We start from the raw sequence: 21,884 nt of genomic DNA, 5'->3' as shown, positions 1-21,884 counted from the left end.
TGTACAGATTAACGTGCTACCTTCAGGCGTTTGGAAACGCCTCCCAAGGATGAACCAGACTTGTGGAGGTCTAAAATCATTTTTCATAATGTTCTGAGGTCTTGGCTGATTTCTTTTATTTCTTTTGATTTTGCCATGTCAAGCAAAGAGGTACTGAGTTTGAAGGTAGGCCACCAATTGACTCAAATGATGTCAATTAGCCTATCAGAAACTTCTAAAGCCCTGACATAATTTTCTGGAATGTTCCAAGCTGTTTCAAGGCACAGTCAACTTACTGTATGTAACTTCTGACCCACTAGAATTGTGATACAGTGAAATAAGTTAAATAATGTGTCTGTAAACAATTGTTGGAAAAATGACTTGTTTCATGCACAAAGTAGATGTCCTAACCAACTTGCCAAAACTATAGTTTCTTAACAAGAAATTTGTGGAATGGTTGAAAAACGAGTTTTAATGACTACAACCTAAGTGTATGTAAACCTTCTGACTTCAACTGTATATACCCCATCAAATCCTTGGAAAATGGGGACATGTACGCAGGTCTTTTAATAGAAAATCTCTCTATGCTCTTCTGAATTTGTCACAGTAGATTTAACTCCCAGTTATTAAGGAAGACACTGGTTGCAAAGTCAAAGATATTGCCAGCATAATTATATTGCTGTGTAATGAGCATTTTAAAGTCTTTAAAGTATTGTTCGTATTACCAGTTTTCCTGATGGCAAAATTATATACAGTGTAATGAGGACATGTATTGCATATGGAACCAGGGAAACATAGATGTTTAAATGTGGAATAGATATCTAATAAGAAAACATTAGGCTTCCTATTAAAGCAGTGGTTGAGCTGGAGTTAACTCTTGAAATTACCCTTAGTAGGTAGTAAAAGGCAAATATTTCAATCTAACTGTTCTGTAATGGTTTATGTATATTGTCATTAATGTAGCTCTATAGTACTTGATTGCTTTATGAGTACAATTATGTCCTGTGTGCCTAGACTCTGGGAGAGAGAGTACAGTACTATTCAAAGAGTGAGATATTATTGGAGAATCTGAGGACTGTAATGATCTCTGGTGTTGGTAAAATAGGGCCTTGTCTTGAACAGTCGTATATGGGAAGAAGTGCTGCTGGAGGCAGGTTGCTGTGCAGAAGTTGTGCTTTTACTTACAGTAGAAGATGGTGGTTCACAGATCCAATTGGCAATATTTACAAATACTTAAAACTATACATGCACATTTATTGAGACATGGATTGTATATGTGTGCCATTCAGAGGGTGAATGGGCAAGACATAAGATTTTTGTGCTTTTGAACGAAGGATGGTAGTAGGTGTCAGGCGCACCAGTTTGTGTCAAGAACTGCAATGCTGCTGGGTTTTTACACTCAACAGTTTCCTGTGTGTATCAAGAATGGTACACCACCCAAAGGACATCCAGCCAACTTGACACAACTGTGGGAAGCATTGGAGTCAACATGGGCCAGCATCCCTGTGGAACGCTTTCAACACCTTGTAGAGTCCATGCCCCAATGAATTGAGGCTGTTCTGAGGGCAAAAGGCCGGGGTGCAACTGAAAATTAGGAATGTGTGCCTAATTTCTGCTATAGTCAGTGTATAAAAGTAAGCAGACATGATCTTAATCAGAATCCGTTCACAAAGGAAACACCATTTTATTCACAATTCACAGTCGATGCATAGTAGTGAAATCCAGGTAGTTCACGTACTCTAGCCTAGAACGTTATACAGGAACAGGACATTAGAAACAGACGAGACGCTCCAAGAACTATCAGAAAAGAAAATACACTTGATAGATAGAGTCTTGCATATGTTCATGTGTATGTAGTTTAACTTGGGTAAACAACATCTAACATGTTGAATGCAAAAACAAAACACTCATTTGGCAGGAGAGTGCACTATGGAGAGATGTGCCTAGTGTGTCTTGGGCACAATATGCACCACAGTAGACACATGTCATATGGAATCAGGGAAACATATTTGCATTTTAAATGTGAAAATAGATCATGAAAATAAATAATTTGTGCTTCATAAAATATAGGTTGTGCAGGAAATGACTCTTTAGTCCAGACACTGGGTGAGAGAGTAGGTCTACTATTCAAAGAGAGATTCTATTGTTGGAGAAGCTGAGGATGGTGATTTAACACTGGTATGACAGAGTGCAAAAACTGAAGCAGTGGTCACAAGAAAATGTATAAGGGACTCCCTCTATTTTAAATACAGTAACTATGAGCTCATAAGATTCAAAGGTTCATAAACCCTCCCCTCTGGTCTACTCACCATCACTGTGACTTGGCCCCACAAGGGGATAGAGGGAGGTCACAGATGAGTAATGTCTTCTAGAGACCTCTTCCAACCCAGTCAATAGCACCCGTGTGTGAGCCTACATTGTAGTGTGGCCCAAATGAAGTATGACTGTGTCTCAGTGAATATGAAGTCTAGCTAGGAACTATTTTAACATTTGGTATTCAGAAGCTAAGAGGTTAGACATGCAGTACAGGCCTGTAATAGCCTCTGTCTTTATGGGGTGATCTCTTATAGTTATCAATATAACATGCTCGTTATACCCTCTACCGCAATGAATGTGTGTGTGTTTCCTTGTAAATCTTGGTACAGGACAACATGTGTGCGCCTATATTTGTTCATGTCAAACTGTGTGTGTGTGTTTGTGTTTGTGCGTGCGTACGCGCATGTCTGTGTGTGTGTTCCTCTGGTCTGTCTCTCTTTTATCAAATCTGTTCACAGCAGGATCCCAAAGCAGACACTTCTTCTCATGCTATTAATGCCCCTGCAATCTGTCTCCCGTCATCCATAGTACTACTGTAGGACATAGACACAGACACACACACTGAAACGCAAACTCACACAGCTGAGTGGCTATTACATGCAAGAGCAGGAGGAGCGGTGCATTGAAAAATTAAGAGCACATTTGACTGTCTTCTTTGCACTCTTGCAGCCTCTATAGTAAAACGTTATGTCCCTCTTCTCTCCCTGATTTTGCAGTGCCTACACTGAGCCTTTCCCAGTGAACCATACTCCAGCAAGGCTCTCAGCTGAGGAGGACCATGGACGTACCTCAGAGGAGGAGGAGGGAGGAGTGGAGCATGGCTACGACAAACAGGTGAGACATCTAGCAGGAAAGACAATAGACTATGTCATTTTATGAACATGTATTAAATCACAGGTTTCACAGATCTTCAAAGATTTGGGAATAAAACGGTTATGAGCTCATTTTTCTAAGATGGATGACCTTTACTTGTATTATCCACAAAATAATATTTAACTTGGCTACCATATTCAATGATGTGACTCACTTTCTGTACAAACTCCAGGTTCCTCCTTCTTTCTATTCAATCAGCCATTTTATAGCAGCCCAGAGAGGGACCCCACCCCATCCCTCTGCCACAATAATATCAGCCTGGCTCTGGCCACGTGACTCACACTTCCTTGTTTTATTTTTCATCAAAAGGAGAGAAATAGTTGAGCCAGTCCCAGGAACAGTTATCTGGACAAAAGTGGGGTTTGGTCACATTCTAAGGAAGTGAGGATCAACATACTAGTCCGGTTATATTTGTACGCTGTTCTGGTTTAGTAAAAAACTAAAAGAGTAAGACTAATGGCCATAATTCCCTAAAATGTGTTCATGTTTATTTTAGGTCCTAGAGGTTAAAGAGGCTAGTGATTGCCCACTAAATCAATGGGGAGCATCGTTGTCGCCACGAACACAGCCAATCAGCCTCTCATACATAATGCATCTGAATTTAAACCTGTGTATTTGAAAAGGCTTTCTCGTCTATGCTTCACACTAATGAAATAATCAGTCTTATTTTGACAGCAGAAAATCTAAAACAACCTGAATTTGCTTTTCCTCAATCTCCTGTTCCCCACGTCGCTGTTGCTATTTATGTTTCCCAGGAATAATTGCACACATAGAGCCTTTTAACATCAGCTCTGTTCATTCATCTCATGCTACTTTCCCTTCTGTCACGCAGATTGATGGGCGATCCAGAGCCTTTTACGTCGCCAAAGAGCTGGTGGATTCTGAGAGACTGTGAGTAACTCTTTTAATGGATTCAAAATCCTCCCTGCTTTAGTCAGGCCATTCACCACCTCTCTTGTTCTCTCTCTTTCTCTCCTCTCTTCCCTCTCTGTCCTCTTCATCACTGTTTTCACGAATTCATTGAGCAGCATCCACAGCAACCCAAACTGACAGACAATTCTATTTAAACCATAAAGCATGAGAACCCGGGGATTATTGTGTGATAACTCCCGACTGTTCTTAGGCCCGAAGGGAAGCCGAGAGCCGGGTAACGGCCCTTAGGAGGGCCTTGTTTATTTCATAAAATGGTTGCAAACATATAGTAAATGTGTTTTATTTCTTCCTTCCAACAGACGATATAGCCCAGGCAAAAGCCAATTGTTAATTCTGAAGTTGCTAACCAAACAGGCTGGTCGTTTATTCATGTTTTGACCAATAATCTATCTTGGCACTTCCCCACCATTCTAAAAAATATTTAGGAAACTATATAAATGCATTTATTAATGTTTTTGCCATGTTTATTATATTACAGACACCTTAATGCATACTTTTAAAAGTTAAAGTGTTACTGTCCCCACTACAACAACAAAATACTTAAACACATGTAATTTTGTCCTTTAAAGATGAATTGAAATACTGTAGAATGCCATGAATTCCTATGGAGGACTGCTCCTACTGGGTAGTGCCAATATGGCTGACTGGGGGCTTCAAAGACTCTCACTTGCCAGTACATAGCACCCAGGATCCAGGGTTTATTTACATCATTGGTTTTGACCCAGTCTTTCATTCTATTCATTCCACTTTGTTATGCTAAACAAGCCATTGGCATGTAGCTAGCTATGAGAATGTCAATGATGACGAGAGACAAGAAATTCAATCAATAATTATTTAATAAATATAAATAGGAAACAACAACTTCAGAAAATAATGATTTAATAAATATAAATAGGCAACAATAACTTCTTCAAATAATTATTTAATAAATAATTTATAAATAGGCAATTGTTGAGTTAATTCTACTGTATTAGTGACTGTATGTTTGTTAATTCCATGTGTAACTCTGTGTTGTTGTATGTGTCGAACTGCTTTGCTTTATCTTGGCCAGGTCGCAGTTGCAAATGAGAACTTGTTCTCAACTAGCCTACCTGGTTAAATAAAGGTGAAATTTAAAATGTAAAATAAGATAGCTATGGAGGACAGCTAGGCTAACTAGCCAACTAAAGCTAACACACAATCACATCAATCAGCTGAAGTGACAGCAAACTATGTGCATATTCATTTGTTTTACCTTTGTTTTTATTACCAATTCTTTGGATATATCCATTATAATGATCCTGATAAGTGAATTCGCCTGGATCAGAGAAGCTGTCAGTCTAGTGAAGTTCATATGCGTGCCACAGTGGAGATTGCAAAAATATATATAATAATGCTTGATGTTGCACAGGTCAGATAGGCACACAGCAAGGCTTATATAACCCCCACTGCACCAAACCAATTCATGTCTAGATGTTTCTAAGTTTATATAAGTTTATGCATGCCTGGCTGGGCAGTGGGACAGTGGATGCGCATTGATACTTGAAATGTAATAATGGTAATCGTTTTACTATACTGAACAAAAAATATAAATACAACATGCAACAATTTCAAGATGTTACTGAGTTAAAGTTCATATAAGGAAATCAGGTGGATGGATTATCTTGGCAAAGGAGAAATGCTCACTAACAGGGATGTCAACAAATTTGTGCACAACATTTGAGAGACATTTCTGAGATCTTTTATTTCAGCTCATGAAACACGGGACCAACACTTTACATGTTGCGTTTATAATTTTGTTCAGTATATGTAAATCATGGGAAAGACTTTGCACCTTGTTCTTTTATATCCTGTTATAATCTCCTACTATATCTGAATGGATGTGTGAATGGATTCCCATTCAAGCTGACAATACAATATCACTAACTCTCTCTTGTTGTTTTTCAGACATGTAAATGCCCTCAAGGTCCTTCAAGAGGTAAGATAAACAAACTGATCAACATCACTGTCAGTGAACAGACTAGAATGTATTCTGGAAAAAGCCCTCTGAACACTACAATTAAAGGTCCCAAAAGCCATTGATAACATCACTTCCTGTGTGTCTGCTCCTTGGTTTGTGGTGGTTCTCTCCAGCTGTCAGCCTGCACTGTGCTCAGGTTTATCAGTGTTGTTCCAGCTAGGTTGACTTCCTTGCCTTGACAACTTAGGCTGGTCAGCCCAGGGGTAGTCAGCCAGAGGATGACGCAGAAACGTACGCACCAGGCTTTGTTTTGGATGTCCTTGCACAAGCGCTCAGGCACAACCAAATTCGTTGACACCAGGGTACCTGACTAAGGTCAGGAATAGGTCAACCTTTTATTCAGTTGGTCAACCTTTTATTCAGTTATGCCTATTGTAACTTCACCTCTTCAATAAAAATGTTGGTACAAGATGGCAAGGGGATTGGTTCTTTGTACAAGTTGTCCTGGGCAGGAAATACAGCAGAAGTAGACATTTTGAATGAGGGCAGTGCAGTGAGGAAAACAAAGGGTTGAACTGTTGATTCCCAGAGGTCAGTGATGCATTAAACACAGAAGTGTCATTCCTCTCCATTATTCTGTTCTGCATGTCAGAGTAAGTGTCCAGTCCAGATCCCATCAGGGTTGGCTGAAAGATGGACATATCCCAGTAAGGCACTGAAGCTCAACCTTCACATTTAGGATAGATTGAATGTGGTACTCTGAATAATTCATCTGATCCCATTTTGTTCTCAGAAGAATGTTGTATGTAGAGCTGGTGTGTGGTTACTTGGACAGTTGGAACCTGACAGGTTGAATCCAGGGAACCTCATCATTCATACTGGATACCCTTGAGCAAAGGCACAACCTGAATTAGTTAGTTAGGTATAGACCCATGATTTATGATTGTTTCATTTGAAAGCTGTAGTCTATGCAATTTGATCCAATTAAACAAGCTGAGTGATACATTTACTCTCCACTCGAATGATCGTACTCTATATAATTATTATACTTGGTTTATTAGATACTATAGTGTAGACATAATGATATTTATGGGATTGTTTTGTTTCTTTGTTATGAGTCTTTCATGTAAAGATCATTCTTATTGTCGTTATGGTTTTTCCCCATTTATTCTTAATTCTGCATACTTCCCATGTTTTTTAATACTGAACGCAGGTAGTTTAACCTTGGGTTTTTACCTTCACAATAATGTTATTATTTAAGCTACTCGTCCCTCATACCCAGAGCCGCCTCTTCCTGTAGGCAGACTATGCACTGTGTGTGGGGTCCTGTGGCAGCTAGGGGGCCCCTGACCAAATAAACTCAACTTACTGTTGAGTTAGAAAAGCAGTATACACAAAGTGTAATTTTGAAATTTGGTAGTACATTGGCAGGTCTCCTCTTTCTATGTCAGTCACCTACAGTCGCTCAATGATCTCATTTCAGATTTTGATTTGCTAAATAAGGTAGTAATCTAGCCAGCTCTCTAAACCTTGTAGGCCTAATTATCACCAAATGACCCACTAAGCACACAGGGCATGTGCCCGGGGGCCCTGACCTCCACAGGGCATGTGCCTGGGGGCCCTGACCTCCACAGGGCATGTGCCCTGGGGCCCTGACCTCCACAGGGCATGTGCCCGGGGGCCCTGACCTCCACAGGGCATGTGCCCGGGGGCCCTGACCTCCACAGGGCATGTGCCCGGGGGCCCTGACCTCCACAGGGCATGTGCCTGGGGGCCCTGACCTCCACAGGGCATGTGCCCGGGGGCCCTGACCTCCACAGGGCTGCCATTGATTTTGTTAGTCACTCTCACATAGATATCATTATACCCGGCTCCACAAGGGGGCAAAAGGGGGCTTAGTCCCCTCAGTTGAAACGTGTGCCCAATACATTTTAATTTTATGTTCCAATGTAAAAAATAGCATTATTACTCAGCTTGTTTAATTGTTATTTTACTGCTGCTCTTTAATTACTCGTTACTTTTATTTCTTATCCATACTTATCCATACTTATGAATACTTTCTGAAGGCACTGTAATTCTTATCCATATTTTATTTTCTTATTCGGCGCAAATTCTATTTTTCTTATTTAAAAAATGCGTGAGTGACAGGTTGGTATAAAATCTGTATCTGCGCTGTATCAGCACAATGGACATAACTCTCTGTGATGTGTGTAGGGGGGCTATGGAATGCCACTGGGGTGCAGGGTTTCTGTTAGCCTCTAATTGCCGGCTTTTGGCCGATAAAATGAATGAAAAGCCGATAAATAAAATTGTTGCCGGCCAAATTGTTGGGGGCTGCCCTGCTGCAGAGGAGAGAGAGAAAGTGAGAGAGGAGCCTTGGCCTAGGCTACTGTTGATTTCTAAGATGGAGGCCTTTTTCATTGAAGTAAAAAGAAAGTTAGAGAGTATGCTATTAGGGCCCCACAATGGAGGTGTCATAATACCCCAAAAACCTAGTGGTCAAACAGGGAAATGGTACCTATCATTTTTCCCACTGGGAATTTTAGAAACACTTCAAATGAGGGCTGTGTTTTGTGTACACCTACCCTGGCATGACATTTTAATAACCATTTAAATATCTCGGACAAGGTGACTTTTATCAATATATTCAGATTAATTTACTCACAGATTTTGAAATGCTAATTAGCATCAAAGTAGACATCATACAAGACTACAAATCCCTGCAATCTCCTGTACGTCATGTCTAGCAAACATCTTAGCTAACAGGTATTGTGTACACTTAAAACTTGCACAAGACAGTTCAAAGAATTGTCAGTTTAAAGAAATTTAGCCAATCTATCCCATTACAAAATGTAACTAACTTTAGATAATTAACCCAGAGATCTTTTTTTTTTTAATGATTATATTTTTGGGGGATAATAGATTGTGGCTTCTATCAGTGTAATTGTCTGCATAATTTCCAATCCCCCATATATTTTTTGTAAATATATATACAGTATATATATATTATGTTTAATAAATATATATATTTTAAATGTGTTTTCCTTCTTTATTATTTTCCCTTAACCCTGCCACCCCTCCCCTAATTGGAGTAAACTAATTAAATATATTTTCCTTCTTTATTATTTATGGGAACCATACAAAACACCAATATAGAAATATTGAACTAGAACACCCCCTAGTCACTTGACAGCCTGTTGTAAAATAAATATCTTTAGCATATTGCTGTCATTTGTTGGGTATGTTAGGTGCTAGCTTTTCTTGGTAATTGATGCAATATAGCGTGTTCAAAACTTTTGTGAAGGTTCAAACCATTTCGCAAGTGTTTTGTTTCATTCTGTTGGGCCATTTTCTTTGGCCAAACGTTGTGTTTGCTGCAATATAATATCCTGCTTGTATTTTCCCCATAAATAATGGCTTGACTTACTTTTGATATTACCCTAATAAAGTTGGGAAACTATGAAGGTTTGTTGTGGTGTGGCTACTAGCCGATTATACTGCAAGCCTATGGTATGAAGGCAGGGCGCACAGGTGCTCCAACTGATTTCCGACAGTTTAACTTGAGGTGTGGAAGAATGTTTTTGGCCTATCAGTTACTCCTATAATCTAAAAATATAATGCTTATCTTTATAAAAAATATTAAAATTAACGTATTAGCTTCCTCCTCCTTTTTTAAATGTTAATACAGTGGACGCCTAATCCAATAGGCCTTGTAAGCAATGCCCTGATGCATTTAGTGCTCAAATCTTCAACAGCTGAATCGTGAGGTGAACAATTATTGTTTTAGGAAAGTAAAAACCAAAGAAACAATAGGCTTTAAAGTTTTGCATATGCGTCACATTGGAACACAAGGAATAGTGTTTTTGTACAGTGCCTTCAGAAAGTATTCATACCCCTTGACTTGTGTTACAGCCTGAATTCAAAATGTATTCATTATAATTTTTTTCACCCATCTACACACAATACCCCACAATGACAAAGTGAAAACTTGTTTGCACATTTATTGAAACATAAATACAGAAATATCTCATTTACGTAAGTATCCACACCCCTGAGTCAATACATTACCTTTGGCAGCGATTACAGCTGTGAGTCTTTCTGGGTAAGTCTCTAAGAGCTTTGCACACCTGGATTGTACAATATCTGCACATTATTGTTTTGAAAATTCTTCAAGCTTTGTCAAGTTGGTTGTTGATCATTGCTAGACAGCAAATTTCAAGTCTTGCCATAGATTTTCAATCCAATTTAAGTCAAAACTGTAACTAGGCCACATAAAGTTAATTTCTTAGTTCACTTTAGTTCCTTATTGCAAACAGGCTGCATATTTTGGAATATTTTCTATTCAGTACAGGCTTCATTCGTTTCGTGTCATTTATGTTAATATTGTGGAGTAACTACAATGTTGTTGATCCACCCTCAGTTTTCTCATATCACAGTCATTAAACTCTGTAACTGTTTTAAAGTCACCATTGGCCTCATTGACTTAGAAAGGACACCCGTATCTTTGTAGTGACTGGGTGTATTGATACACCATACAAATTGTAATTCATAACTTTACTATGCTCAAAGGGATATTCAATGTCTGCATAGATGCCCTTCTATGTGAGGCATTGGAAAACATCCCTGGTCTTTGTGGTTGAATCTGTGTTTGAAATTCACTGCTCAATTGAGGAACCTTACTGATAATTGTATGTGTGTGGTAGAGAGATGAGGTAGTTATTCAACAATCATGTTAAACACTATTATTGCACACAGAATGAGTCCATGCAACTTATTATATGACTTGTTAAGCACATTTTTACTCCTGAACTTATTTAGTCCTGCCGTAACAAAGGGTTTGAATACTTATTGACTGAAGATATTTCAGCTTTTCATTTTTATTCACTTTGTGTGTAGACCAGTGACACAAAATCTCAATTAAATCCATTTCAAATTCAGGCCGTAGCACAACAACATGTGGAAAAAGTCATGGGGTGTGAATACTTTCTGAAGGCACTGTAATTAGTTACCGTAAAGGTGGCTCTTCGGAAGAGGTAAGAAACAATCTAGCATATTGTTTTTTTAATCAAAATCTTGCTTTAGTTTTGTAGGGCACTGTCCATGGGTCTGATAGAGCGCAGTGGAAATTTTGCGTCAACCTATCACTTCTTGGTCAAAAGAATTTAAAAGAATTTAAAAGTTTGTGTGTATCGTGGTATAGCGTGATATAAACAGAATTCAATATATTTGTCAGAATGGTGGGTGTAGCTGGTGTATGCAGTCAGGCCCAGGAGAACAGAGAATTGGGAGCAATGTAACTTTAATCAGAATAATGAATGGTGCTAAGTAAAACAATACACTTGCCCAAACACAAACATCAACCCGTACGGCATGACGAGGTACTCATAGTGGCCTGATGTGGTACTAAACACCGTCTTCCCCTCGTCTCCGTCCCGGATACGCACCAGGTTGTACGCGCTCCTGAGATCCAGTTTAGTGAAGAAGCGCGCCCCATGCATTGAATCAATCGCCGTGGCGATAAGAGGTTGCTGGTAACTGTACCTCACAGTGATTTGATTGAGACCTCAATAGTCAATGCACGGGCGTAGACCTCTATCCTTCTTCTTCACAAAAAAGAAACTTGAGGAGGCAGGTGAAGTGGAGGGCCGAATGTACCCCACCCTGCGAATGTACCCTGCCCCAGAGATTCGGAGACATACTGTATGTTTCCATAGCCTCCGTCTTCTCTTACGACAGGGGATACGCATGACTCCTGGGAAGTGCTGCGTCTACCAGGAGATCTATTTCACAATCCCCCCGTCGATGGGGTGGTAATTGAGTCGCCTTCTTTTTACAGAAGACAAGAGCCAAATCGGCATATTCAGAGGGGATGCGCACGGTGGAGACCTGGTCTGGACTTTCCACCGTAGTAGCACCGACGGAAACTCCTAAACACCTCCCTGAGCACTTTCGTGACCACCCCGTGAGAGCCCTCTGTTGCCACGAAATAGTGGGGTCATGACAGGTCAAACAGGGTAGGCCCAGCACCACTGGAAACACAGGATAATCAATAAGGAGAGATTCTCCTTGTGACCCTCCTGCGTAATCATGCCCAGTGGAGCGGTGACCTCCCTAATTAGCCCTGACCCTAATGGTCGACTATCTAGGGTGTGCACAGGGAATGGCATGTCCACAGGAACAATGGGGATCCCTAAACTATGGGCAAAGGATCTGTCAATAAAATTCTCAGCTGCGCCTGAATCTACGAGCACCTTATGCTGGGAATGCGGGCAAAAATCAGGAAAATTATTCAACAAAATGTGAGCAACAGGGGGCTCTGGGTGAGCCTGGTGCCGACTCACCTGGGGTGACACGAGAGTGCCCTGCCTGCTGCCTCGACTCCCAGAGGAACCTCCCCAGCACCGACCGGCAGTGTGCCCTCTGCGGCCTCAGATGGTGCATGGAACGGCCCCTCCACCGGTCGCCCTAAGTGCAGCACCTCCCAGCTTCATGGGCGTTGCAGCGGTGGTGCTGTGGGATGGAACCAACAGAACCCGATCTGGACATCTGTGGGTAGCCATCCAACTGGATGGACATGTGGTCCTTCTGTAGCTCAGTTGGTAGAGCATGGCGCTTGTAACGCCAGGGTAGTGGGTTCGATTCCCGGGACCACCCATACGTAGAATGTATGCACACATGACTGTAAGTCGCTTTGGATAAAAGCGTCTGCTAAATGGCATATATTATGTCCACTAGCTGGTCAAAGGTGAGTGTGGTGTCCCTGCAAGCCAACTCCCTACAGACGTCCTCACGCAAACTACAACTGTAGTGATCGATCTGGGCCCTGTCGTTCCATCCCGCACTGGAGGCCAGGGTCCGAAAGTCCAATGCAAACTCCCGAAAAACAGGTGTGTAGAAACAAAGACAAAACAAATGGAAAATGAAAAGTGGATCGGCGATGGCTAGTAGACCAGCGACGCCGACCGCTGAGCGCCGCCCAAACAAGGAGAGGAAACCACTTCGGCCGAAGTCGTGACAATAATTCCAATGAAAGAACCCAAATCACGCCCCTGGGTATAGCTGGATATTGGTACAGTGTGTTTCATCATAGAAATGGATACATTAGATCATTTTTTTCTTGGTAGCCTATTGGACTTCGTGGTTGTAAATGGAACCGTATGTATTGGAAACGTGTTCGAGTTTGATTCACAGAAGTGTATTGTGCATCACAACGTGTTGCTGAACTCATGAGCAGTATGATTTTTCATGTCTGAAGCAGTGCTATAGGCCTATTGATTTGTCAAGACACCTGAGCATGACTACATCACTGGAAACTGTTTTGGTTATTTGGATCTCCATATTACCTTTGAAATCTCGCTTAGGGCCTCCAAAACGCTATAGGCAGCACTGCTCATACCCACCTATCAGGCATGACATCAAACCACATACACACACACACAAAAAGATGTATCAAACAATTGTTCCATTGTTTGATAAGGAATAACACAAATACAAAGAATTTCCAGACACTGTCCCCAAATGGAAAGTGAAGATCTGCTTCTGAGTGTTCTTCTCCAGGGCTTTCCCAGTGACAGGTTGAATATACAGTATGTTACTCAGACCTGACTTGATGTCTTTATAAAATGTGTCTATCAGGTTTGACCTAGCTTGACTGGCTGTTTTACCCACTGTCTAACACTGTCTTTTAACCTGGTACGGCTTCATTCAATACACTGGGGCCGAAAGGAGATTAGAGAAGTAGAGGGTAAAGCTGCTGACCTGTGTAGGGACGTAGTGAGCTGTGTGCAGGACAACAGTGTCCGTCCCTGGGGAGCGGGCGGCCAGGACATAAAGTAGCAGGTCTGCTTCACAGCAGCAGTGATGAATGCTAACTCAGATGGGATCGATAGTAGATGATGAACGGGAGGTGCTAAAGTAAAGTGTCATACTTGTTTTATGTCTGCAGTGTTCTAAAACTGAAATTGATGAGGTCCAGACGCTTGTCCTTGTAGACACATTATGGCTTTATATTATAGATGGTGTTTGCTACTAGACAACCATACCAGGAGGGAGAATTGATATTGGTTAAGCATTTTGACACCTACAATCGATTAGTGAGCTTTCATGTTTTCCCCAATTGTTGGAGTAGATAAATGACCCTTCTCATGAGCATTCCCTCCTAGTGCCATAACTCCACTGGCATTGTAGCCTCTGTGGTCACACTGACACAACCACGGTTTAAAGGCTTACCATGGTTGTGAACATATAAGTAATGTCAGTATGTTGATAAATGGTAGGGTTGTGTCAACAATGTATCAGCAACCAAAGTCATTATGTAACCCAACAGCTGGTATGTAACTCAGGTCCAACACACCTTTTCCTGAGTGGTTGGACAGGCAGAGATCACAGAAGGACACAGACTAAGTTGATACTGGATTAGGGGACGGGAAGAATGTTAAACTCTAGGAGAATCTGACCCATCACCCCGCTACCTCTCCCCCTCCTTCCCCGTTTCCCCCTCATTCTCCCCCCTTCGCTTCTCCCTCTATCCTTTCTCCCTCCCTTTCATGCAGGACTTCAGGGCAGCAGTGTTGGAGGCGGTGGGGGAGGATGGGGAACCTGTGGTGGAGGAACAGAGGCTGGGGGAGATACTGGGCACGCTCCCTGAGGTCTACATACTCCACAGCAACATCCTCACCGAGCTGGATGCACGCATCAGACAGTGGTGAGACATACAGTAGATAAAACACAGTGGGTATATGACAGTCTATATGCACTCATAGATAAATACCCACAGACTTGTAAACTCCATAGAATAAAGCCTGGAGAGTTTTGCATTTCAAGCACACCAAGTAGATTGTAAATAGTATATTACCATACTGTATGTTTGTCAAATCAAATTGTGTTTGTCATATGAATATAACGGGTGTAGACTTTACTGTGAAATGCTCACTTATGCACAGTTAAATAAAAATTCTGACATGAGTAATAAAATACACAACAATGGAGCTATATACAGGGAATACCAGTACCAGATCAATGTGGAGCTATATACAGGTTGTACCAGTACCAGATCAATGAGGAGCTATATACAGGTTGTACCAGTACCAGATCAACGTGGAGCTATATACAGGGAGTACCAGTACCAGATCAATGTGGAGCTATATACAGGTTGTACCAGTACCGGATCAATGTGGAGCTATATATAGGTTGTACCAGTACCAGATCAATGTGGAGCTATATACAGGTTGTACCAGTACCAGATCTATGTGAAGCTATATACAGGTTGTAACAGTACCAGATCAATGAGGAGCTATATACAGGTTGTACCAGTACCAGATCAACGTGGAGCTATATACAGGTTGTAACAGTACCAGATCAATGTGGAGCTATATACAGGGAGTACCAGTACCAGATCAATGAGGAGCTATATACAGGGAGTACCAGTACCAGATCAATGTGGAGCTATATACAGGTTGTACCAGTACCAGATCAATGTGGAGCTATATACAGGTTGTACCAGTACCAGATCAACGTGGAGCTATATACAGGTTGTAACAGTACCAGATCAATGTGGAGCTATATACAGGGAGTACCAGTACCAGATCAATGAGGAGCTATATACAGGTTGTACCAGTACCAGATCAACGTGGAGCTATATACAGGGAGTACCAGTACCAGATCAATGTGGAGCTATATACAGGTTGTACCAGTACCAGATCAATGTGGAGCTATATACAGGTTGTACCAGTACCAGATCAACGTGGAGCTATATACAGGTTGTAACAGTACCAGATCAATGTGGAGCTATATACAGGGAGTACCAGTACCAGATCAATGAGGAGCTATATACAGGGAGTACCAGTACCAGATCAATGAGGAGCTATATACAGGTTGTACCAGTACCAGATCAACGTGGAGCTATATACAGGTTGTAACAGTACCAGATCAATGTGGAGCTATATACAGGTTGTAACAGTACCAGATCAATGTGGAGCTATATACAGGGAGTACCAGTACCATATCAATGTGGAGCTATATACAGGGTTTACCAGTACCAGATCAATGTGGAGCTATATACAGGGTTTACCAGTACTATATCAATGTGGAGCTATATACGGGGAGTACCATTACCAGATCAATGTGGAGCTATATACAGGGAGTACCAGTACCAGATCAATGTGGAGCTATATACAGGGTTTACCAGTACTATATCAATGTGGAGCTATATACAGGGAGTACCAGTACCAGATCAATGTGGAGCTATATACAGGGTTTACCAGTACTATATCAATGTGGAGCTATATACAGGGAGTACCAGTACCAGATCAATGTGGAGCTATATACAGGGAGTACCAGTACCAGATCAATGTGGAGCTATATACAGGGTTTACCAGTACCAGATCAATGTGGAGCTATATACAGGGAGTACCAGTACCAGATCAATGTGGAGCTATATACAGGGAGTACCAGTACCAGATCAATGTGGAGCTATATACAGGGTTTACCAGTACCAGATCAATGTGGAGCTATATACAGGGAGTACCATATCAATGTGGAGCTATATACAGGGTTTACCAGTACCAGATCAATGTGGAGCTATATACAGGGAGTACCAGTACCAGATCAATGTGGAGCTATATACAGGGTTTACCAGTACCAGATCAATGTGGAGCTATATACAGGGTTTACCAGTACCAGATCAATGTGGAGCTATATACAGGGAGTACCAGTACCATATCAATGTACAGAGATTGGAATTTTAGGAATTTTAGGTAGATATGTGCATGAAGGCAGGGTAAAGTAACTAGGCATCAGGATAGACACTAATAAGAGTAAAATAAGGAACAGAGAAGCAGCAGGAAATGATGAGTGTAAGTGTGTATGTGTGTCTATTCAGTAGCTCAGGAGGTTCCTCTGACCATAATTCAATCATTTCCCTGTCAACTGGTATTCAATAACTTACATGTTAACTGTTATTCAATAACTTGCCTATCAACTATTAGTCAATAACTTAAATGTAAACTATTATTCAATAACTTAACTGTCATCAATCCGCCAAACCTCAACATGATTCTATTCCCCATCACCAGGGAAGAGAGCCAGCAGGTGGTGGATGTTATCCTGTCTCGTCAGGAGGAGTTTGCTGTGTTCGCTACCTACATCTCTAAGTACGACCGCAGCATGTCCCTACTGGCAGAGAGCTGTAAACTCAACCCTGCCTTCCATGACATCGTCAAGCAGTTTGAGGTAAGAGGCTGGACTTAGTTTGAGCTTACAGACTACTTATTAAAGTGGAAGACCTCTAAATAAAAACTCAATGTGAGTTTATAGTCTGTAAATTAACCTCTGCATATGCAGGCTCAGAAACATCAGTCCTGGGGCTGTACCTGCCAGTCTCATGCAGGTTTCTCTATGAGCAGAGGGATTTACTATAACAATGTCCTTATTCAGGCAGGAGTTCCCTGTTCCATTTTTATAGCAGCTTTAGTTTGTTATCCAGACTCCACTGGGAGTCAATGGCCTTTCCAAACTCTATTCTGCTCTGCTCTCCTCTACGGGACTGACCTTTTCAATGCGCTACTCTCATGTTTGATACCTTTCACAGTCCGAACACATACCTTTTTGTACTGTGAATCCCTTTATCTTGGCTGTCAACAGAACGTAGGAAGTAGTATCTGAGAGGATGTCTTCAAACTATATGCACAACTCCATAGTAAGCAAATGACTCCTCCGTTGAGTAGGAAGATATGTAATCAAGGCCCCTAATGATGATGATAGTAACCATTAACCATGGCAGAGGATATTAAACATGCTCTCAGATAAGACCATTGGGATGCAACAATGGATTTGTCATTTCCACTCCAGGCATGGGCTGACCTATAGACTTTATTCAGTGCTCATATAGTGGAAATCTCTCACATGCTCCAGGTTACCTAGCTTACCCTGTTAAGTCCTATTGATTGGTAACGGTAGAGTTAGCAGTTCGACTTGTAGAATGCTTGTTTATCTTTGTGCAAGAATAATGCACTATTTCTATGTTAAATTGACATTTGTGTTATGAAGTAATTCAATTAATTTACCACATTAAATTGAATCACCTCAAGTTTCATTATAATTATGTTAATTTTGGAAATTAGTCTTGGCTCTACATGCTACTAAGATTCTACTCAAGACCGCCCACAGAGATGCATAACATACTGTTTCTTGCATATTTATCAAATAGCAGTTCCTCACCATATTTTGATGCATAGTGATTGGTGGACATAATGATTCTACGCATCTCAATGGTGATTAGGATCGCAACCCGACAAGGAAGCAACTGTCTCAGAGCTCATGAATATTCAGGAGCAGCTGCCCTCACCAGAGATACTGTGGTTCTACAGGACTATGATAGGACAGGCAATGTAGGTGAGAGAGAGCGAGAGAGAGAAAGAGAGAGAGAGGCAGAGGCAGCAGCAAAAAAAATATCCTGCAGCAACAGGAAATGTGGAAATATTACATGGATTATAATTCATGGACATTTTTGTAGGGGGTTATATTTTTTGTAGGAAAAATCAAGTCACATTTCAAAGTGGAAATTACAAACTTCAGAAGCCTTTTTAAACCTCAAATACACAGGAAATCCTGCAACATGGGGATCAAATTAAGATCGTACATCTGTAGATAAAATTGAATTTTCAGACAGAAACAAGCAGAAAGCAAATCTAGGGTTTTTTGCTCAAATATGAACACTGAGGAATATTATGAAGATGAATGTTATTCCTAGTTAAATGCTTGTACTAGAAATAACATCCCCTATGCCTGGCTGTGTAGTGGTGTGGGGACTGCCAGGGGACTCCTTCTGTGTGACCTCCCCGTAATGTAACACACAGGGCTGTCTGGAACAGTAGAGACCAATGTCACAGACAGACAGTTGAGAGAGACAGTAGGCCTTGTTTACCCTACTATTTATCCTGCTATGGCAGTTTAGCCAGTGATCAATGCAGGAAGTGGTTGTTATTATGTCAGATGACCATGTAGATGATTTATGTATACTTTATATCTCTTCCTAATTGGTTTGTTTTTGTTGTTAATTTTGATAGCTTAAAGGAGTGTGTCCTTCATATTATTTCATCTGCTCTCTCTCTTTCTCCCTCTTTCTCTCTCTCTTTCTTTCTCTTTTTCTCTTTTTCTCTTTCTTTCTTTCTTTCTTTCTTTCTTTCTTTCTTTCTTTCTATCTTTCTCTCTCTCTCTCTCTCTGGCTCTCTCTCTCTCTCTCTCTCTCTCTCGCTCTCTCTCTCTCTCTCTCTCTGGAAGTGGAGGGTTAAGCTCTTTAAGCATTGGTCCAGCAGTCTTGTGTTGTGGTGTGTAATTTCATTGTGGATGTGGTGATGACAGTGATGAAGTAGCTACGGGCTGTGATCAGATCACCATAGGACCTTACAGGAATAGCCCCTCTTCAGCCAATTTGTTGTTTACTGTGCTGCTATGTGTGTGTGTGTGTGTGTGTGTGTGTGTGTGTGTGTGTGTGTGTGTGTGTGTGTGTGCGTGCGTGCGTGCGTGCGTGCGTGCGTGCGTGCGTGCGTGCGTGCGTGCGTGTGTGTGTGTGTGTGATGCAGCAGGTGCACAGAGAGAGATAAAGACAGTGCGATGGTGTGAAATCCCAGTATAGGCAGCTGGGCAATGAGGCAGACACAAGCTAATTAGAGATGCAGCCTCCTTTACAACTCCCCAATTAGATCAGCTGTGTGTGCAGCCAGTGAATCAGCTGGCCGTGTGTGTGTGTGCGTGTTTGTGTGTGTGCGCACTGGCATGTGAACTGCAGACATCTTCTCTCTTTGGCTCACTAACCCAAACAACTACTCACTAATTGTCGTCTTTGGCTCACCACAGAAGCCACTTCCGCCTTTCAATTGGATCACAATTTATATGAACAAGCGACACTTGAGGAGCTGGTGTTCTGTCAGTAAGGTTTTTTGAAGGGATGTTGTTATTGAACAAGAAGGGGAACATTTTAAGGGTAATCCAAAGATAAAGGAAACCACACTGAGCGAATGTATTGTAGTATTTTATTGGGATTTTCTTCCCGGGGTCCGAACAGGAAACTAAACAACAACATAATATACCTAATATAATATACATAACACTACATAAAATACATAACACAACATAATACTACATAATGATATATAATACTACATAATATCCTGCCTCTGCCTCATGCTTCAGAAACAGTAGATGGCTTCTGCCCTATAAGCCGTTCCGGGTCGCACTAGCCAAGGCTCGTGCAAGGTCACCCTCCTATATACTAAAATGCATAATACAGTACAACATGTATCAAAATGTCTGTCTTTTCACAGTCCTTGTTGTGCCGTAAAGGTGTTCTTTTATCTGTTTTTTAATCTGTTTTTATTGCAAGCTTGAGTTACCTGGGGTGTTACCTGGGTGTTACCTGGGTGTTACCTGGGGTGTTACCTGGGTTCTACCTGGGTGTTACCTGGGGTGTTACCTGGGGTGTTACCTGGGTGTTACCTGGGTGTTACCTGGGGTGTTACCTGGGTGTTACCTGGGGTTACCTGGGTGTTTACCTGGGGTGTTACCTGGGTGTTACCTGGGGGTGTTACCTGGGTGTTACCTGGGGTGTTACCTGGGTGTTACCTGGGGTGTTACCTGGGTGTTACCTGGGGTGTTACCTGGGGTGTTACCTGGGTGTTACCTGGGGTGTTACCTGGGGTGTTACCTGGGTGTTACCTGGGGTGTTACCTGGGTGTTACCTGGGTGTTACCTGGGGTGTTACCTGGGTGTTACCTGGGTGTTACCTGGGTGTTACCTGGGGTGTTACCTGGGTGTTACCTGGGGTGTTACCTGGGTTACCTGTGTTACCTGGGGTGTTACCTGGGTGTTACCTGGGGTGTTACCTGGGGTGTTACCTGGGGTGTTACCTGGGTGTTACCTGGGGTGTTACCTGGGGTGTTACCTGGGTGTTACCTGGGGTGTTACCTGGGGGGTGTTACCTGGGGGGTGTTACCTGGGTGTTACCTGGGGTGTTACCTGGGTGTTACCTGGGTGTTACCTGGGTGTTACCTGGGTGTTACCTGGGGTGTTACCTGGGTGTTACCTGTTACCTGGGTGTTACCTGGGTGTTACCTGGGTGTTACCTGGGTGTTACCTGGGGTGTTACCTGGGTGTTACCTGGGGTGTTACCTGGGTGTTACCTGGGTGTTACCTGGGTGTTACCTGGGTGTTACCTGGGGTGTTACCTGGGTGTTACCTGGGGTGTTACCTGGGTGTTACCTGGGTGTTACCTGGGGTGTTACCTGGGGTGTTACCTGGGGTGTTACCTGGGTGTTACCTGGGGTGTTACCTGGGGTTACCTGGGTGTTACCTGGGTGTTACCTGGGGTGTTACCTGGGTGTTACCTGGGGTGTTACCTGGGGTGTTACCTGGGTGTTACCTGGGGTGTTACCTGGGGTGTTACCTGGGTGTTACCTTGGGTGTTACCTGGGGTGTTACCTGGGTGTTACCTGTTTACCTGGGTGTTTACCTGGGGTGTTACCTGGGTGTTACCTGGGGTGTTACCTGGGTGTTACCTGGGGTGTTACCTGGGTGTTACCTGGGGTGTTACCTGGGTGTTACCTGGGTGTTACCTGGGGTGTTACCTGGGTGTTACCTGGGTGTTACCTGGGTGTTACCTGGGTGTTACCTGGGTGACCTGTGTGTTACCTGGGGTGTTACCTGGGGTGTTACCTGGGTGTTACCTGGGTGTTACCTGGGGTGTTACCTGGGGTGTTACCTGGGTGTTACCTGGGGTGTTACCTGGGGTGGCTGAGATTTCCATATAGTCATGGCTCTATTTAATACTGTGCATTTCCCTGCCTCTGTT

General features: G+C 42.2%; 1 protein-coding gene across 10 annotated transcripts in view; it reads left to right on the top strand.

Annotated features, from left to right (window-relative positions):
- The window catches only part of LOC118388151 (FYVE, RhoGEF and PH domain-containing protein 5-like), a 67,083-nt gene that overhangs the window by 14,585 nt on the left and 30,614 nt on the right, over positions 1–21,884 (top strand). For all 10 annotated transcript variants that reach the window (XM_052526735.1, XM_052526736.1, XM_052526734.1 and 7 more), the window contains exons 3-7: positions 3,012–3,129; positions 4,001–4,059; positions 6,028–6,058; positions 14,593–14,744; positions 17,113–17,269. In XM_052526735.1, coding sequence (XP_052382695.1) covers positions 3,012–3,129; positions 4,001–4,059; positions 6,028–6,058; positions 14,593–14,744; positions 17,113–17,269 — 517 coding nt within the window. The remainder of the gene's footprint in view (positions 1–3,011; positions 3,130–4,000; positions 4,060–6,027; positions 6,059–14,592; positions 14,745–17,112; positions 17,270–21,884) is intronic.

The sequence above is a fragment of the Oncorhynchus keta genome, chromosome 10 (genome assembly GCF_023373465.1).
Source record: "Oncorhynchus keta strain PuntledgeMale-10-30-2019 chromosome 10, Oket_V2, whole genome shotgun sequence".
Classification (NCBI taxonomy): domain Eukaryota; kingdom Metazoa; phylum Chordata; class Actinopteri; order Salmoniformes; family Salmonidae; genus Oncorhynchus; species Oncorhynchus keta.
Note: the sequence above shows the minus strand (reverse complement) of the source record. Positions and strands in the feature narration are given on the sequence as shown.